At 46.0% G+C, this 17,728-nt stretch overlaps 4 protein-coding genes across 5 annotated transcripts; 2 read left to right on the forward strand and 2 right to left on the reverse strand.

The window, feature by feature from the left end:
• The first annotated feature begins 1,480 nt into the window (after positions 1-1,480).
• On the forward strand, positions 1,481-5,166 carry LOC6526300 (DNA-directed RNA polymerase I subunit RPA2). Its single transcript, XM_002087386.3, has 3 exons — positions 1,481-1,669; positions 1,732-3,231; positions 3,290-5,166. Exons 1-3 carry the CDS (start codon positions 1,580-1,582, stop codon positions 5,087-5,089), a joined length of 3,390 nt encoding a protein of 1,129 aa, XP_002087422.1. The 5' UTR covers positions 1,481-1,579; the 3' UTR covers positions 5,090-5,166.
• A 58-nt stretch (positions 5,167-5,224) lies between these two features.
• On the reverse strand, positions 5,225-11,894 carry LOC6526301 (AP-2 complex subunit alpha). 2 transcript variants are annotated; one of them, XM_002087387.4, is made up of 9 exons: positions 11,576-11,894; positions 10,581-10,839; positions 9,653-9,864; positions 8,980-9,435; positions 8,332-8,921; positions 7,334-8,267; positions 6,993-7,276; positions 6,734-6,938; positions 5,225-6,676 (listed from the first exon to the last, which is right to left on the reverse strand). In XM_002087387.4, the coding sequence occupies exons 2-9, from the start codon at positions 10,642-10,644 to the stop codon at positions 6,599-6,601; spliced, it is 2,823 nt and encodes a 940-aa protein (XP_002087423.1). In that variant the 5' UTR covers positions 10,645-10,839; positions 11,576-11,894; the 3' UTR covers positions 5,225-6,598. The 2 variants fall into 2 exon arrangements, with proteins under 2 accessions (XP_002087423.1, XP_039226297.1); XM_039370363.1 differs by lacking the exons at positions 10,581-10,839; positions 11,576-11,894 and adding an exon at positions 9,943-10,057.
• Positions 11,895-12,429: 535 nt separating this feature from the next.
• LOC6526302 (F-box-like/WD repeat-containing protein ebi) lies at positions 12,430-15,769 on the forward strand. The gene is made up of 3 exons (XM_002087388.4): positions 12,430-12,809; positions 12,871-14,069; positions 14,148-15,769. Exons 1-3 carry the CDS (start codon positions 12,752-12,754, stop codon positions 14,991-14,993), a joined length of 2,103 nt encoding a protein of 700 aa, XP_002087424.1. The 5' UTR covers positions 12,430-12,751; the 3' UTR covers positions 14,994-15,769.
• Positions 15,770-15,774: 5 nt separating this feature from the next.
• LOC6526303 (ribonuclease H2 subunit A) lies at positions 15,775-17,046 on the reverse strand. Its single transcript, XM_002087389.4, has one exon. It carries the CDS (start codon positions 16,995-16,997, stop codon positions 15,954-15,956), a length of 1,044 nt encoding a protein of 347 aa, XP_002087425.1. The 5' UTR covers positions 16,998-17,046; the 3' UTR covers positions 15,775-15,953.
• Between the last annotated feature and the right edge of the window lie 682 nt (positions 17,047-17,728).

Genomic DNA, 17,728 nt, shown 5'->3' on the forward strand with positions numbered 1-17,728 from the left:
TGGGGGAGTATCAAGATATGTTCAAGGTGCAATACTTCACATTCCTATTCATTTTCCGATACATTCAGTTTCACAAACTTTTCCTAACCAACCCAGTCTGACCCACATCCTTTGACCACTATCACTGCCCTAAAGAGAATAAATCCCTGGACCTTTATTAACCAATTTGTGATGGTGGCGTAGGGTGCGCGGTATCCCGAACCCAATGGAAATCTTTCGCGCGAAAGTTTCAAATGAAAATCCATTTGCTAGCTAATTTTTTCACTGGCCACGCCAACTTCAGGTTTTTTTTTCCACCAGTGCGCGCATTTGAAAAGTGGGAAACACGCTGCAATGACTCCAAACGAAGGGCGCTGAAGGTTTTCCGGGGAAGTAAGGAGGGCGCACACATTTGGCACAGTGTCGCCAGGCTTGAAAATGAAAATCAACAATGCAATTTGCCATGGTGCCCCACTCCGTCCCTTAGTTCTAGCGACTCAATAGAGAAAAAATACTGCTAAAAACTTGAAACCCCAGCGAAAGTTGTGCCCCAGGAACGCCCCCAACTTTCACAGAGATTGCACACAGGCAAATGTGCAGCGAAAGTTGCAAGTAGCAAGGATACGGGAAGCAGGCATCAAGGACGTTCTGCCCAAAATAAGTTGCAGGAAAATCCATTGTGTTCATTACAATAGAATACCCCACGGGAGTGAACGGGTTCAGATTGGGGTTCTTAACCTTTTCCTTCAGTCCCCAAACCGTCACAAATTGATGTTGATGTTTCAAGAACCGGTCAAACTTTTCAAGTTAAAACATAACAAAGAGTTTTGACAATTCCAGTACTAGAAAAATAAAGCTATAATAGGTTTACGCAAAATAAAACATATTTTGTATTTTTTTAAGACTGCAGAATTCAGCCTGTCAGTGGGATTTAAGCTCAAGTATTCAACAAACCTGGGACTAAGAAGCTTTGGCTGGCATATTTTGGGGAGAGTAATTCAGCTTAAAACGGATATATGTATGTATGTATTTATGTGGCTCGCAACAAAGCAACAACTTCATTAGCAAGGACAGCACGTTGGAACATCCTTGCTTCCGGTTGCATGTCTCATTTCCGCAGGAGTTGTGTCCCACATACCGGATATCTTTGCAAGTGCTAAGTGGATGTGCACAGTATGCCAGACGTCGCAAATAAATTATATTTACAATTATACGACGTGGATACAATTCAAAATGTTCTTATCACGCTTATCAAGCGCGCCCATATCAGCTGTTTTTCGCATTCGGTTGGCAGCCCCAATGTTCAAAGATGAGCTAAGCTCGATTCGGAACCAAACATAAAGTCACCGGAATAAAAGTTGATTGTTGTATATAAAATTAAACATAAATACTAATTTCATTTTTATCTTAATAATATATTCATATTTTTATGCATTCAAATAAATTCCCAAACAAGAAATATGAACTAGTTCCCGGCAACTGCCTCACCACTGACTGGTTCGCATTCAAAACGGTTCGACTCCAAACAACACGTGCGAGGAAAGGCGTATAAGTTTTAAGTTATTTTTGATCGGAATTCTAAAAGAGGAATACCTGCAAAATGCTGGAGGAGATGCAACAAATGAAGACCATTCCAGTGCTGACCAATTCCCGCCCGGAGTTCAAGCAGATACCCAAAAAACTCAGCAGGGTAAATACAAATTTTGTACCCACCGTACGGTTTCGTGCTCATACACTTCTTTCTATGGCTAGCATTTGGCCAACTTGGGAGCTCCACATGTGGATTCCTTTGACGAGATGCTGACCTTGGGACTGGATAACGTGGCCAAGAACATGATCCCCGCCCACTGGCTGAGTCCTGCCGGCGAAAAGATTTCAATGAAAGTGGAATCCATATGGATATCGAAGCCGAAGGTGCCGCAAGATGTGATTGATGTGCGCACCCGAGAGATCTACCCCACGGACTCCAGGCAGCTCCATATCTCCTACTCGGGAATGTGCTCGGTCCGCCTGGGGTGGAGTGTCAATGGAGTGGAGAAGTCTCCGATAAACATGGACCTGGGGGAAGTGCCCATCATGTTGCGCTCCAAAGCCTGCAATCTGGGACAGGCTACTCCGGAGGAAATGGTAAAGCATGGAGAGCACGACAGCGAGTGGGGTGGAATCTTTGTGATCCGAGGAAATGAGAAGATCGTACGTATGTTGATCATGACCCGGAGGAACCATCCCATCTGCGTAAAACGTTCATCCTGGAAGGATCGTGGCCAGAATTTCAGCGATCTGGGTATGCTAGTGCAAACAGTCCGCGAAGACGAGTCATCCCTGAGCAATGTGGTACATTATTTGAACAATGGAACTGCAAAGTTCATGTTCTCCCACGTCAAGAGATTGTCTTACGTACCAGTTTGCCTGATCCTCAAGTGCCTGATGGATTTTACGGACGAAGAGATATACAACAGATTGGTAAAAGGCTACGAGTCCGACCAGTATTATGTATCCTGCGTGCAGAGCATGTTGAGGGAAGTTCAAAATGAAAACGTCTACACGCACGCGCAGTGCAAGAGCTTCATTGGCAATCTATTCCGAGCCCGCTTCCCAGAAGTTCCGGAATGGCAACCGGATGAGGATGTCACCGACTTCATCCTTAGGGAGCGAGTAATGATTCACCTGGATAACTATGAGGATAAGTTCCAGTTGATTGTGTTCATGATCCAGAAGCTTTTCCAATGTGCACAGGGCAAATACAAAGTGGAAAACGTCGACTCAGCGATGATGCAGGAAGTGCTTCTGCCAGGCCATCTCTATCAGAAATACCTAGGTGAGCGAGTCGAGTCCTGGGTCTCGCAAGTCCGACGCTGCCTTCAAAAGAAGCTGACTTCCCCGGATGCCCTACTTACCAGTGCCGTAATGACGCAGTGCATGCGACAAGCGGGAGGAGTTGGTCGGGCCATAGAGTCCTTTTTAGCCACTGGAAACATTGCCAGTCGCACTGGTCTGGGATTGATGCAAAATAGCGGACTAGTCATTATGGCGGAGAACATTAACAGAATGCGTTACATGTCCCACTTTCGCGCCATCCACCGTGGTTCCTACTTCACAACCATGAGAACCACTGAGGCGCGCCAGCTGCTTCCGGATGCCTGGGGCTTCATTTGCCCAGTACATACTCCTGATGGCACACCCTGCGGGCTGCTTAATCATTTGACCCTGACTTGCGAGATTTCGATGCGTCCCGATCCCAAGTTGGTGAAGGTGGGTACAGCGAATTGTGGAGTACATGAGAGATTTTAACCAATTACTTTTATTTCAGGCCATTCCCACGCAGCTCATAGACATGGGCATGATTCCCTTGTCAAACCGCAGTTATTCTGGCGAAAAACTTTACGTCGTCTTTCTGGACGGCAAACACTTGGGTCACATTCATCAGTCAGAAGCAAACAAAATAGTCGACGACTTGCGCTACGGCAAGATATTCGGCACTCTTCCCCAGATGATGGAAATCGGCTTCATACCATTCAAGAAGAACGGCCAATTTCCAGGACTTTACCTTGCAACGGGTCCTGCCAGGATGATGAGGCCCGTTTGGAACCTAAAATGGAATAAGGTGGAGTACATCGGCACTCTGGAGCAGCTGTACATGGAGATCGCCATTGATCAAAAGGAAATGTATCCCGATTTCACCACCCATTTGGAGTTGGCTAAGACGCACTTCATGAGCAACTTGGCCAACTTGATTCCCATGCCGGACTACAATCAATCGCCACGTAACATGTACCAGTGCCAGATGGGAAAACAAACTATGGGAACGCCATGCTTGAATTGGCCAAAGCAAGCTGCCAACAAGTTATACCGCCTGCAGACACCAGCAACTCCTCTCTTCCGACCAGTGCACTACGACAACATTCAGCTGGATGACTTCGCAATGGGCACAAATGCTATCGTAGCTGTAATTTCCTACACGGGCTACGATATGGAAGATGCTATGATCATTAACAAGGCTGCTTATGAACGCGGATTCGCCTATGGAAGCATATACAAAACGAAGTTCTTGACGCTGGACAAGAAGAGCAGTTACTTCGCGAGGCATCCGCACATGCCGGAGTTGGTAAAACATCTCGACACGGACGGTCTTCCACATCCGGGCTCCAAATTGAGCTATGGTTCCCCCCTGTACTGCTATTTCGACGGAGAGGTCGCCACTTATAAAGTTGTAAAAATGGATGAAAAGGAGGATTGCATAGTGGAGAGCATCCGGCAGTTGGGAAGCTTCGATCTGTCGCCCAAAAAAACGGTGGCCATCACTCTAAGGGTTCCACGACCTGCCACTATTGGAGACAAGTTTGCATCGAGGGCTGGTCAGAAAGGTATTTGCTCACAAAAATATCCGGCTGAGGACTTGCCATTCACGGAATCGGGCCTGATCCCAGACATTGTGTTCAATCCCCACGGCTTCCCCTCCCGTATGACAATCGCTATGATGATAGAAACGATGGCGGGAAAGGGCGCTGCAATCCACGGAAATGTTTACGATGCCACGCCTTTTCGCTTCTCAGAAGAGAACACTGCTATTGACTATTTCGGCAAGATGCTGGAGGCTGGCGGTTACAATTACTACGGAACGGAAAGGCTGTATTCCGGTGTAGATGGCCGCGAGATGACTGCTGACATATTTTTTGGAGTGGTGCATTACCAGCGTCTCCGGCACATGGTGTTCGACAAGTGGCAAGTGAGATCCACGGGAGCGGTGGAAGCTCGGACCCATCAGCCAATTAAGGGCAGAAAACGCGGTGGTGGCGTCAGATTCGGTGAGATGGAACGGGATGCTTTGATCTCCCACGGTGCCGCTTTTCTGCTGCAGGATCGCTTGTTCCACAACTCCGATAAGACACACACCCTGGTGTGCCACAAGTGTGGCTCCATTCTGGCGCCTCTGCAGCGCATTGTTAAGCGAAACGAAACGGGTGGACTTTCTTCTCAGCCGGATACGTGTCGCTTGTGTGGGGATAACAGCTCCGTGTCCATGATCGAGATTCCATTCTCCTTCAAGTTCCTGGTTACCGAGTTGAGTTCGGTCAACATTAATGCGAGGTTTAAGTTAAATGAAATTTGAGTTAAATCTGAAATTATTGTTAGGTCCTATGTTAACCCGTGCGCTAATCGTAATAAAGTTAAATACGTAAAACACAAGTGTGCTTGCCAAGTGATTAAGATACAGTTCGTGGAAGCCTTCTAAACACCTTTGAAATGGTTTCAATTTATATTTATTTAAATACATATTTGTTTACGTTTACAGTTAAATTCCTGCACTTGCTATATGTAGTTGTGGCTTGTTTTCCTTGCTCTTGCAGTTGCTTTTGTTTTGTCTGTGAGTGTTAAATGGAATTTGTGTGGAATTTTGTAACATTTAACTATTGCACTTTGGAAATGCTTAAACTTCCAACTGACATGCACATTGGTTTTTACGAAAGGATTGAGAGTTCAATGGTAATAAGTATTTGATGTCAATTTCCATTATCGGTTTTCAGTATCAGTATCTATATAATGTATATTTTAGTTTACAATTCTTTGTTCTTTATCGGCAGCCGTCTCGCAATTGAAGAGAGTTATTAGCAGATTTATGGCTTTCGCTTGCTGCTGCTGCTTCAGATAAGTTAATACTTGGTGCTACAAAGATCGCCTTCTCTGCGGAAAGCGGCACAACATGTAGCCCCTCTCAGTTTATCTATGGTACACAAACGAAACGTAATATTACCCAGAATCAATCAAAAAATTCTGCTATAAGTATAATAATATTCTGAATGCTTTGCTTCGTTTCCTCCAATAGGGAAATATTTCCTATCGTTCATAAATTTTAATTTGCTCAACAGTGATTAATCAAGGAGTTTTTGGGGATCCGTGTCTAATTATTTGTCTATTATTTAATGAGATTTCTGCTCTTGCGGCTCTCCATCGGATTTCACAATCAAAAACATTAAACATGAATTTCGTTTAGATGCAATTGCAATAATCAATATATGTATAAATATTTAGATAACGATTTGCATACTTGTCATTTGCAGGCATCTTAATAATTTCCTTGCAAGCTTTTCTCTTTTGTTTTATATTGATTTCTGTTTTTATTACAACGACGTATATACTAGGTATATGTATGTGGTTTGTATGAATGTATGTAGATCTGTGTATAGGTATATAATATCCAATTGCTACTGCCTCGAAATGATGCAACAATATATAATTTGTCATACATATAAACATAATCTAATTATGTTCTCGCTTTTCTCTACTATGAACTTTTTGAGCTTAACATTTACAAAGAATTCTGATACGGGTTAGAAGTTTGGGAACATGAAATTGGAAAATGGGTATAGTAAGAGTAGGTTTACAAAAATAATATTCAAATCAACAGGACAGTGGGTAAATCAACTCGCTGTTCGAGAAGATGAAAGGTACTTAAGAAGAGTGTAGGAGTGTGTCTGGCATAACTAAACGCGTACAGTTCTAGGGCCTTGTATGCTTTGATATTTCTCTAGGTAATTGGGATTGTGCATTGTAAAGTGGTTGCCGTGGCTCCGTGGCTTCGCAGCTCCATTTCCATCCCCCCGTCCATGATTGTTGTGGCTTAGAATTGATCCGTCAACAGGTCGCAGATTTCCCGAGTTACGGTCTCCTTGCTTGCCCGAACTGTTAGTCGGAACATCTGTTGATATACGATAATTTTAGAAATAGGCATTATGTCGAATAATAGATTACTCACCTGAGCCTGCTTGTTCGGCTCCAATCGCATCAGGCAGCCCACCTGTTGAGATTGCGTGTGAATGATGCCCGCGCAGACCATGTTGTCAGGATTGGGATCCACCTGGTCTAGCAGTTGCATGCCGAAGCCCATAAGCTTGTTGCGGGCTCCGGGCAAATCCAGTGGCTGGGCAGCCTTGAACACTTTCTGTGACCGTTGTTGCTCACTACAAATACACAATTAATAATTGAAAATTATCAAAAGACACCGTTTTAAATACCCGCTAAGGTTCTTCCATCGTGCAAAGAAAGATTCAGCATTCATTTCGGTAGGCTCGAAGAATTTGTTGACGCTCAATGGCAGTTTAATGCTGAACTTCTGCTGGGTGCCGTTGTAGCGGAAACTGATCTCAATTGTTGGCGCATCGGCATAATCTTCTATGCACTCCGCGGTCAACAGTTGTTGGATCTGGGCGCCGGCCTCCAGGGTCGGTTCCACCACCTTCATCTGCACATTCAACTTGAGCGCATCCTCGGCAGACCATTGCAGCACGGGGTTGAAGTTCTGCGAAGAAAGCAACGTATATAATGGCTACAATATTTCAGAATATAATTTACTTACTGTCAGGGGAACCTGTGTCTTGTTGCCGTAGAAAAGGCCTAATCGTCCAAGATTCTGGCGGAACTCGCTCTTCACACCGATCTGCAGCATTTCGTTCTCGAACAAAACACCATTGTTCTTAAACAAAAACTTCTTGGTGTTGTACACGGCACTTGAGTTGTTGTTACTATTGCTGCCGTACATGTCGCCCAAGACATCGATGAGCGTACTGTTGCTGTTGCTGCCATTACCAATATTATTCGAGGGCGGAGTGCTTAGTCCAAGCAGATCCGTATTTGCATTGCTGTTATTCAACTTGCTGTGTGAGTTGTTCACAAGGGCGTTGTTCTGCGCTGCAGAAGTCAGCGGCGCCGGGCTCTTCGACTCGCGAATTTCATTCTCCGGCACCCTGCCGGGCTTCTTTTTCTTTAGCACTGCTAAGATGGAGCTCTCGCGTTCCGGGAACGATGGCATCTCCTCAAGGACGGTGGCCAAAACGTCTGTCGATGCCACTATGCTAAGCTGGAGATATTCGCTAGCTCGCTGCTGCAGTTCCGCATCGGCGGATCGAAGATTGCTGTGCTGGCGGAACACATCCTGGATATTGGTGCGAATCTCCGGAAAGAGGTTGATGAATTTAATGTACGTGGACAGTAGAAGGGCACGCGTCATCGGCGAGCACAAGTGGTACTTGGAGTGCAGCAGCTTGAATTGTACCAGTGGTGCTGAGCGGGAATCGCCGGCAATCAAGTTGCCAAACTCTCCCAAGATGTAGCCGCCCACTTTAACCATGTTTTCGTGGCAGGCAGGTGCCTGTAGCGCCTCAAAAACTGTCTTCGCGGCATAGCCTTGCACCTCCTCGCGGTTGATCACGATCTGAATAACGCGGTACCATACTTCCTCAGACACATAGTCGCCAGCAATGCGAATTAGATTGAGGATAACATCCACATACCTGGTAAAAAGCAGGTGTCATAAAGAACAGTCTTTTAAGCGTCATCTTTCAAATGAAGTCTTACCAGGTATAATCCGTGGCGTACTTCTCGGCAAGAATGGCCACCTTGAGCACCATTTCCTCGCGAATAGAGTAGTCGGCCGTCTCCAGATAGTTGAGCATCTCCTGAACAATTTCCTCGGCGTTGCCACGATCACACATGGCGTACAATAGATCCACTGCCATTTGGCGCACGGACACATCCTTCTCCATTTTCATTGACAGAATGACCACCTCTTGGTGCTTCTTCACCTCCTCGTGCGAGAACTCCGAAGTGGCCAGGTGGCACATGGACTCCAGAGCCAGGTAGCGCAAGTTGGTCTCCCGATTGCTGAGGAACTGTCCCAGCTGGTTGCAAGCGCGCACCAGAAGGTTCGGCTCGCTGTCGCTGTGAATGATCAGGTTGATGGCCTCGAAGAGCACGGCGTTCTTGGCGTTGGAGTGCTGCACCTTCTTACTCTTTGGCGGTTCCTGCGCCTTGTTCAAAATCGTCTCCAAAGTTTCATTCAAGCGAGCGCGCACGCCCGCTTCCTCGGTGACCGGATTGTAGTTCTGCAGCAATCGCAGCAGTTTCACCGACAGCCAAGGAGCCGGCACAAAGTAATACGTGTAATCCTGCAATGTGATTTCGGTTACTAAAAGTTTTTATTTTAACAAAATCTTTTATTCGTACCTGAAGATCCGTGTAGCTGGCTGTTACGATCCGGGACAAGCGTGAAACTGCCAAATTAACACAACCCTTGTACTCGTCCGGATTGCGTTTCACCAAGGCGTCGATCAGCGAGGTGGCCGCTGTGACCACTCCCATGTGCTGATCATTGAGCAAATGGATAATGCGCGAGGTCCACTCACCACCGGGAATGATGTCCGGCGAGGAGCGGAACAGGCGGAGCAGGCACAGCGCCGCCGACTGCTTCACCACGTCCATGGTGTCGCCCGAGACGAGTAGCTTGGGTATTTCGTTGGAGAAGGACTCGGCCATGTCCCGACTTCCAATGTTGGCAATGCACTGCAGCGCCAGATTAACGTGCACAGGATTACGCGACTGCAAATCATTTTTTATGGATTGGATGATCAGCCGAATAAGGTCGCTGTTCGTGTTCACCAACACCGAGATGAAAAGGTAGCCCTAAATCATAATATAAAATTAAATATTTAATCAGTAACATTACATTTTAGAACCAAATTTTAAATATGTTATAAACTTCAAACAACGACAACAAATTAAATGTAATTGAATGAAATTCCCTTTTGGCACAAGCAGGGTCTGTTTCCAGTTCAATTATTATTATTCGACTCGCTAAACAACCAAATGATTATTGAAGCAATTTTTTTGGGGTACTCACAATCTGCTTCTCTGAGTATTTGTTGGAGGACAGCAAATTGACCGCCTCCATGTGCCCGAAATCGATGTCATGGCCAAGGAGAAAAATAAATAACAGCTTGCAGACATATTTCTTTTTCTGATAGCCGTCGAGGGTTTTGTCTCCTTTAAATTTGCTCCGTATGTTGGCCAACTCCTTGTTTATGCGTTTGACCTCCGCCTCTTTGCTTTTACCTGTGGGTGGTTGGTTGGAAAATGGGTGAATATTAGTACAACTACGTTGTGGCTGTCACGAGTATAAGGGAGATTCACAGTAAAACAACAGCGATTCGTCTGCGGAAGCTTCGCTTTCTTTTCCGCCCCGCGATTGATCGATCGGAGAGTCGACTTCACACCCTTCGGCTGTCTCCATGTCGCGGGTTTTCTCCGATTCACATAGGCGTCAATTAGTACCAGTCACCGATCCGCAGCGGAACCTCTGCTCTCCTATACATATGTTGTCCACAAACCAGAAACTAGTAACCGAGCATACAGCAAACAGCGAGCGGTGATAATAATACCGCACAGTAAAGCGTCGGACAAACAGTGGCGACTCTTGCGCACACACACGTAGATGCAAGTACTACAGTGAGACATCCAACCGATTACTTTTGATATAGCTATTTGCTGTGTTGTACCTATCCACAAAGTCTTCCAACATATTTACGGTTGCTATACTTTAGCATACTTTGGTTTCAAGAACAAGAATAACCTATATTTTTGAATTCTTCGGACAGAGAGCTTACTGTCCCTGCGTGTGTGTACCGCCCCACGTTACTGTGAGTGCGCTGTTCCTGGTAATTGATCAAGAAATGGCGCTGATTCCGCCCCTATGGAAAATCTCTTGTTGCGACCCGCTCAATTGGATTTAATGCTGGTTACCCAAGAGATCTGGGCTGATCTGCACTTACAGTTCCTTATATCCGATATAAAGACGGCCAGGCCTCTCATGCCATCCCCCCGCACCGGCGCCATGGTAGTTAGCTTGTTAATTTTCGCTGGTTTTATGCAAACTGGGGGCGCAAGAAAATCGTCGATGGATGGCGGCCGAGTCTCGAGGCGTTCTTATCGCTCGAACTCGACGTCGGACCTTAAGATATATAGTTGCTCTCCCCGTCTGGTTCCACAAAGCTCTTTTTCCTCGCTCGGATCTCGGCCGTTCCTTGGGAGCTGAAAGCGGAAACGATACTCTATTTATTGTGGGTATAATGCATGGGAAAACTTAGTAATATGGCTACATTTTAGTATTTTGTATTAATGTTAATAGAAATGGCTTATTGATACAACTTCCTATTTTGGAAATCCGTATTGCTGAATCGAGATACTTTTGTAATATGAACGCCATAAAATATGTATCCACCACACATTTCACTGAGTAGCAAGCGCAGATAACGATTTATATGTACAAAATGCCACTGTTTATTAACTGAGAACACTTAATCGGTAAATAGCAGACTTCGCGATTGATTTTCCGCCCAGTGCACCTAATGGCTGGCGAACTTTGACATTTTCGGATGGAAGTAGAGTGTACCCCGCATTTTTGGCAACCGTCTTGTTTTCAACTTGGCAGCGTTTTGCGCGCTGATAAAGATTCTGTGACCTCGCTCGCCCACTTTTTATCGCCTAGCGAAGGGCGATGTGCACTTGGGCATTATTTTTTGGATTTGCACGACCACCGGCTTTTGTTTCTGTGTTATATTTTCTGCTTCGCTTTCCGTTTCGTTTTATTTTCTGTTTTTCACTGCGCTCTCTGCTTCTCTTCTTTCTTTGCTTTGCCTTCATGTCACGTCACTTTTTTCACCGCTGGATGACGAAGGCGTTTCGCCCAAAAAAAACCCCGAAGAAGCCTCCAAAAACATTAATGGGCGTATGTTAGCTGTTTTTTTTCTTTTTTTGTTGGGCTTACTTTTCCGAATTTTTTTACTCGCAGCGGACAAAATCGGTTAGCGTTGCGGAATTTCTGCGGCGGAGCGAAGAGAGAGATCGGTGACTTTTGAAGTTGGCTTCGCTTGGAATCGGAATCCGGGGTGTTGGCTGCGGAATGTTTGGTCCTGCGTGTTGCACTTTATGTAACTCCAACTCGCTGGCGCTTCGCCTCGCTGATTCGCCGCTAATTTGTTTGTTAACTATTACCGAGCGCAGGGCAATTCACTAAAATGAAAATTTCTATTGATTTTTCTTCGCTCTCGCAGCCTGAGAGTGGAGCCATCTAGCGGGCGCGGGTGGAACGATTAGTGTGACCAGCAGTGCGTTTGCTCGAAATACCACGATTACTTCAAGGGCTGGGCGCACAGGGCTGGACGAAATTTTAAGGTGGCACGGAAGAGAAACGCACCAACTTACAGTTCACGTTAGGTATTCCTTTACCATTTACTACAAGCAGAAGCCTAAACTAACTTTGATAAAAGATTTTAGCAGCTCTTAGTTATTAGTATTATTATTATTGCTTTAAGTAAAAAACAATTTTACACGTTAGGTGTTCTTTTTCAGTTTATAGTTTTTAGTTGTTTATAGTTATATATATGAACAACATTTTTACAAATTAATTGTGAAGAGAATCTTACTATCGAAAATTGCTCTGAATTAATTATAAGACTGATTCATTTTTCTTCTTGATTTTGAAGTAACGTTTAGTGTGATACAAACAAATGTATTTTATTAATACTCACTGATTATAAATGTTTTTTTTGTATTGTTGTCAAAACTTGTGACGTCACAAAATGCTATGCGAAGCAACCTCTCACAGCGCACACCTTGAGATTACTCCGCCATTTTTTTGCGCGTTTCAGAAACGCGTTTTCGATTCCTGGGTTTTATTTGCGGAAAAAATATGTGAAGTGCTCTTGCGGCAAGCAGCAAACTGGCAGAATTGAGAACACAGGACCCACCAGATCGATCCAAGTACCAGGAGTAGCTCCGGATACCGTGGCTTGCGCCCAAGTGATAAGCGTGCCGAATGCAGACGCATGTGTTACGCAGCAGAGTTCCGATTTTCGCACCGTAAAAACATAATTGGCATTGGAGATTGGAGTGGATTTTGGAGTGAGCTAGTAGTAGGAGTAGGAGCCAACCGCGTTCCGCCATGAGTTTTTCCAGCGACGAGGTGAACTTTCTGGTTTACCGATACCTGCAGGAGTCCGGTGAGTAATATATATCGCACGATAAGAACCCGCCCTTATCTCCCGTAATCCCGTTTCCTAGGCTTTCTGCACTCGGCCTACGTGTTTGGCATTGAGTCGCACATCTCGCAAAGTAATATCAATGGCGCATTGGTTCCACCGGCCGCCTTGCTCACTATCCTGCAGAAGGGTCTTCTCTATACGGAAGTGGAGTGGAGCGTTGGCGAGGACGGCGAGGTGGCGCGGCCCATTGAGGGTCTCTCTCTAATAGACGCAGTCATGCCGGAGGTGAAGACACCCAAAGCCATAGTGAAAACAGAGCCGGGAAAACCGGGCGCAGTCGACTCTTCTGCCACTGCCGGCGGCAACCAGAACAACAACGCCAAGCCAGAGATCAAAATCGAACCGGGTACCGGAGTGGGGGGCTTAGCAGGTGGAAACAAGACCGCCGGTAGCACCACGGGCACCAGCACGCCAACCGATCAGTCAGCCAGTGAGGTGGACTCAAGTGGAAACCCGGCGAATAACACTGGCGGCACTTACGCTGGAAACAATGGAGCTGGAGGCAATCAGGCCAGTACTGGAGGAGCCAATAGCACAAGCACACCAGCTGGCGGAGATTCAACGGCACCTGGGGCAAATCAAAAGAAATCACAGAACTCCAATGAAGCGGGAAGCTCATCCAGCGGCAATGCAGGCAATGCGAATGCCACCAGCACCGATGATGCAGCCTCCTCAACTTCCACAAATGGCAATAGCAGCACCTCCAGCAGCGTAGAGCAGCCCTCAAGCGGGCTGACGCCCTCTGGCGGAACTGTATCCACCTCCAATCCGGACGCAGCTGCATCGGGGGGAGCATCGACTGCAGCAGGAGCCAAGGCTCCCAGTGGAGCGGTTACGATTCGCGTAGGAGCTCAAGGAAACAACGTGCAGTCGGGTTCGTCCACTGCTCAAAACTCTGCTCCCAGTGGAACCATCTCCTCGTCCACCAGCGGAGGTGCTGGGACTCCCGCAGCTCTTGTACCCATGGACATTGACGAGAGCATCGAAATACCCGAATCCAAGGCCCGTGTACTACGCGGCCACGAGAGTGAGGTGTTTATCTGCGCCTGGAATCCCAGCCGGGATTTACTGGCAAGTGGTTCGGGAGACAGCACTGCCAGGATATGGGACATGTCTGATGCAAACACCAACTCCAACCAGCTGGTGCTGCGCCACTGCATCCAGAAAGGCGGCGCTGAGGTGCCTAGCAACAAGGACGTCACCTCTCTGGACTGGAATGTAAGTCGGAGATTTTGGCGATTAAGCATTGCGAAGTTTGTTTTTTGACACGTTGTTAATCTACTATCGTTTTTACAGTGCGATGGCTCCCTGCTCGCCACCGGCAGCTACGATGGCTACGCCCGAATTTGGAAGACCGACGGTCGACTTGCATCCACTTTGGGACAACACAAGGGTCCGATCTTTGCTTTGAAGTGGAACAAGTGTGGTAATTACATCCTCTCGGCTGGCGTGGACAAGACGACAATCATCTGGGACGCATCCACGGGCCAATGCACGCAGCAATTCGCCTTTCACAGTGCTCCAGCCTTGGATGTGGACTGGCAAACAAACCAGGCCTTTGCATCTTGCAGTACGGATCAGCGGATACATGTGTGCCGATTGGGTGTAAATGAACCGATCAAGACCTTTAAAGGACACACGAACGAGGTGAATGCAATTAAGTGGTGTCCGCAGGGCCAACTGCTGGCGTCGTGCTCTGATGACATGACCCTCAAGATCTGGAGTATGAACCGAGATCGCTGCTGCCACGATCTGCAGGCCCACTCAAAGGAGATCTATACGATAAAATGGTCGCCCACGGGGCCGGGAACCAATAATCCAAACACAAACCTAATCCTCGCATCCGCTTCGTTCGATTCCACGGTAAGACTGTGGGACGTGGAGAGGGGCAGCTGCATCCACACACTCACCAAGCACACGGAGCCAGTCTACTCGGTGGCCTTCAGTCCGGATGGAAAGCATTTGGCCTCCGGCAGCTTCGACAAGTGCGTACACATTTGGAGCACGCAAACGGGACAGCTGGTGCACAGTTACAAGGGCACGGGCGGCATCTTCGAGGTCTGCTGGAACTCCAAGGGCACTAAGGTCGGTGCCAGTGCCTCCGATGGAAGCGTTTTCGTGCTGGACCTGCGAAAGTTCTGATTGCCGGAGCAGCTGCAACTGGATTTCGTATATTGAGCCAACGCTTAAAGTAGTCAGGACTCCTTTTTCAACTCATTATTTGGTAAAAATGGAATCAGTAGTTTTTCACTTGCACAAGGAACGAGAAGTTTTTACTTTAATTTTAATTCAAATATTGAATATATATTTTCTAAAGAAGTGAAATCATATATCGGTTCCAATTCTGCCAACATAAATCGATTTGGATCTGGAAGCCGGGCATTAGGTAACTCCTTTCTTAGCTATCCCGCCCTGCAATCTGTATTTGTAATTGCTTTAAGTTCTAATTAGCTGTTTAAGGTACAACTCTTGAGATCCTCCCGCTTTTGTCCACGTCTATTTCGTACGCTTACTTTCGGGTCACACAATATCGATATGCACCTGGGATTTTAAGGGCTCCAACTTGGTTGTTGTTCTCTTCCGATCAGCGGGATGCGACTCGCCTCATTTTAATCTTAGTTGTAAGCTCTATGTTTCTAAGGTCGTCCCTTTTTATACAAAAATCGTTTAGTATAACTTTGCATTTTGTTATTGTGTCGATCAAAGATGCCAGCCAACGACCCTCCAAAAGTCCTTTACCCAATTCCACAGTTGTCCTCCAAAAAAGGGATACCACGAGATCAGATCAGACAGATTCACGCATACATTCAGAACAGTGTAACTGCAGTCCCACGTAGTCTGTAATCGAACGTAATTATTAAGAACACGAGATTGGCGGAAACACAGAAACATCAGCAAAAATACATTAAAGATACAAATTGAGTTGTTTTTGTTTTGGGATTGGGCATTTTTTGTTTATTTCGGCCTTTTAAACTAATTACTAAAGCAGTTGATTCAAACTCTATTCCTTGTAAACCACAGGCTGAGGCGCAACATCGATCAGACTGCACCAAAGATACAAATTGAGATATTCTTACTAATTAAATTAAACCCTTATTGTTGCTAAAACTCCATGACACTTCCCAGGTGTCTTTGCTTGAAGAAGCGGCACTCCTCTCGAATTACTTCGCCCGATTTTGTGGTGCCCTTAAAGAACTTTGTGAGCTTGGTGCCGGCGAACTTTGGCTTCTCGGAGTCCGGCTCGTCGAACTCCATATCGTAGGCCTTGTCCGCCAGTGCGTTTTCGGCGGTGGACCAACTGAAGCGCACAAGTCTTGGAAATCCAAACACCAGATCGATGTGCTCGGTCAGAAATCTCCTTGTGACCGGATCTCCCGGATATCCACTGCCAAACGCGTTATCCTTAATGACTAAGCCCTCGGGGAACTTCCAAACCTTGAGGGCATGATCACGGGTGACTTTGGCGCAGATACTCGCAGCAGAGACTATTGGATAGGTGGAGTCAGCCTTTTTGGCCACGGTGATTTTAAAGCTGGGGAAACGTTTGAGCAACTTCTCCTGGTACTTCTCCGGTGGACCCACCGTGTCCACGTAAACCTCGGCGATATTGACGCCCGCATCGATCGCCTGTTGGATGAGGCCCATGGCAGAGTCCATGGAAACTTCGTTTAGGGAGCACTTTGACCGCCTGTACATGCTGGTGCTGATCGTGTTCGGCGATATGATCTCCACGGCCCAGCCAATGCAACTGGTGGCGTAATCCTTGGTGTTTATATCGTTGAATATGATATCACGTTTCTCCTCGGTAAGTTGTTTGGAATCGGCGCATCCCAGGTCTTCTAAAGCCTTCTTGCTTTCCAGTGGACAGTAGGAGATCCCATATACCATAGGTCCCAGGACAGGACCACGTCCTGCTTCGTCCACGCCCAACATGCACGGCTTATCCTTGCAGATTTCCGGAACATCGCTGACGTAAACTGTGTTGCGGCTGTTTTCTTTGCTGGCTATAAATGGTCCCAGGGTCTTCAAGGAGCTGATTTTCAAGCTGTCCTTCAAATCCATATCATCGGACTCTTCATCACTTTCATCTATATTCTCTATAGACTTATTTTCTTTTTTTACGACTATATCTTCTTGGTCCGACATTTTTGCGCGCTTTTTTTGTTTACGTTTTAGACAGGCTATGGGCACACTAATTGCGTACATATATTTACAGTGTGACCCTTTCGTCCTTATACCGAAATGCTCTTTTTTAATAACATTACGGCTATTCTTTTACCCCTAGTACATTGAGTCACAACGAAAATAAATGATTAAAATATTAAGAAGCATGTTGCTAAACTAGAGCATAACGTTAAGTACAAGAAGGGTGAAACTAGTTCAAATACGAGATTATCTTTCTGACACACCAACCATACAAATGCCCACTACATGAACAGATCCCTCTTCAACATACATGTGTCCTCTTTGCAACCATTATCAGTTAGATGTTAAACACATCCTAGTTGATTGTCCTTCCCTTTCCCTTCATAGCACTGTTGCCTTTCAATCAATCAACCCAATGATCGTACTTGGTAACCCAACAAAATTGTAACCTTTTTGCTAAACTCCAACCTAATTCATAAAATATAATACCACAGTTTCCTTTTTCTCTGTAAAAACCATTGTCACCCTAGAAGAGGGGAAGGTCTTAGCTGCTATCGCTCCCAGTTCTCAGTTAACTTATAGTTTTATACTTTAAATAATAAATAAATAATAAAAAAGTAAAGAGATAATCTTGACAATTGGAACAAGTTTTAGCCTAACTAGTATTTTCTGACAATAAATGCTAATATTCGCGGACGTTTGGTATTTTTTTTCGTCATCGGCGCGGTCAC

Source organism: Drosophila yakuba, chromosome 2L (genome assembly GCF_016746365.2).
Source record: "Drosophila yakuba strain Tai18E2 chromosome 2L, Prin_Dyak_Tai18E2_2.1, whole genome shotgun sequence".
NCBI classification, from domain to species: Eukaryota; Metazoa; Arthropoda; class Insecta; order Diptera; family Drosophilidae; genus Drosophila; species Drosophila yakuba.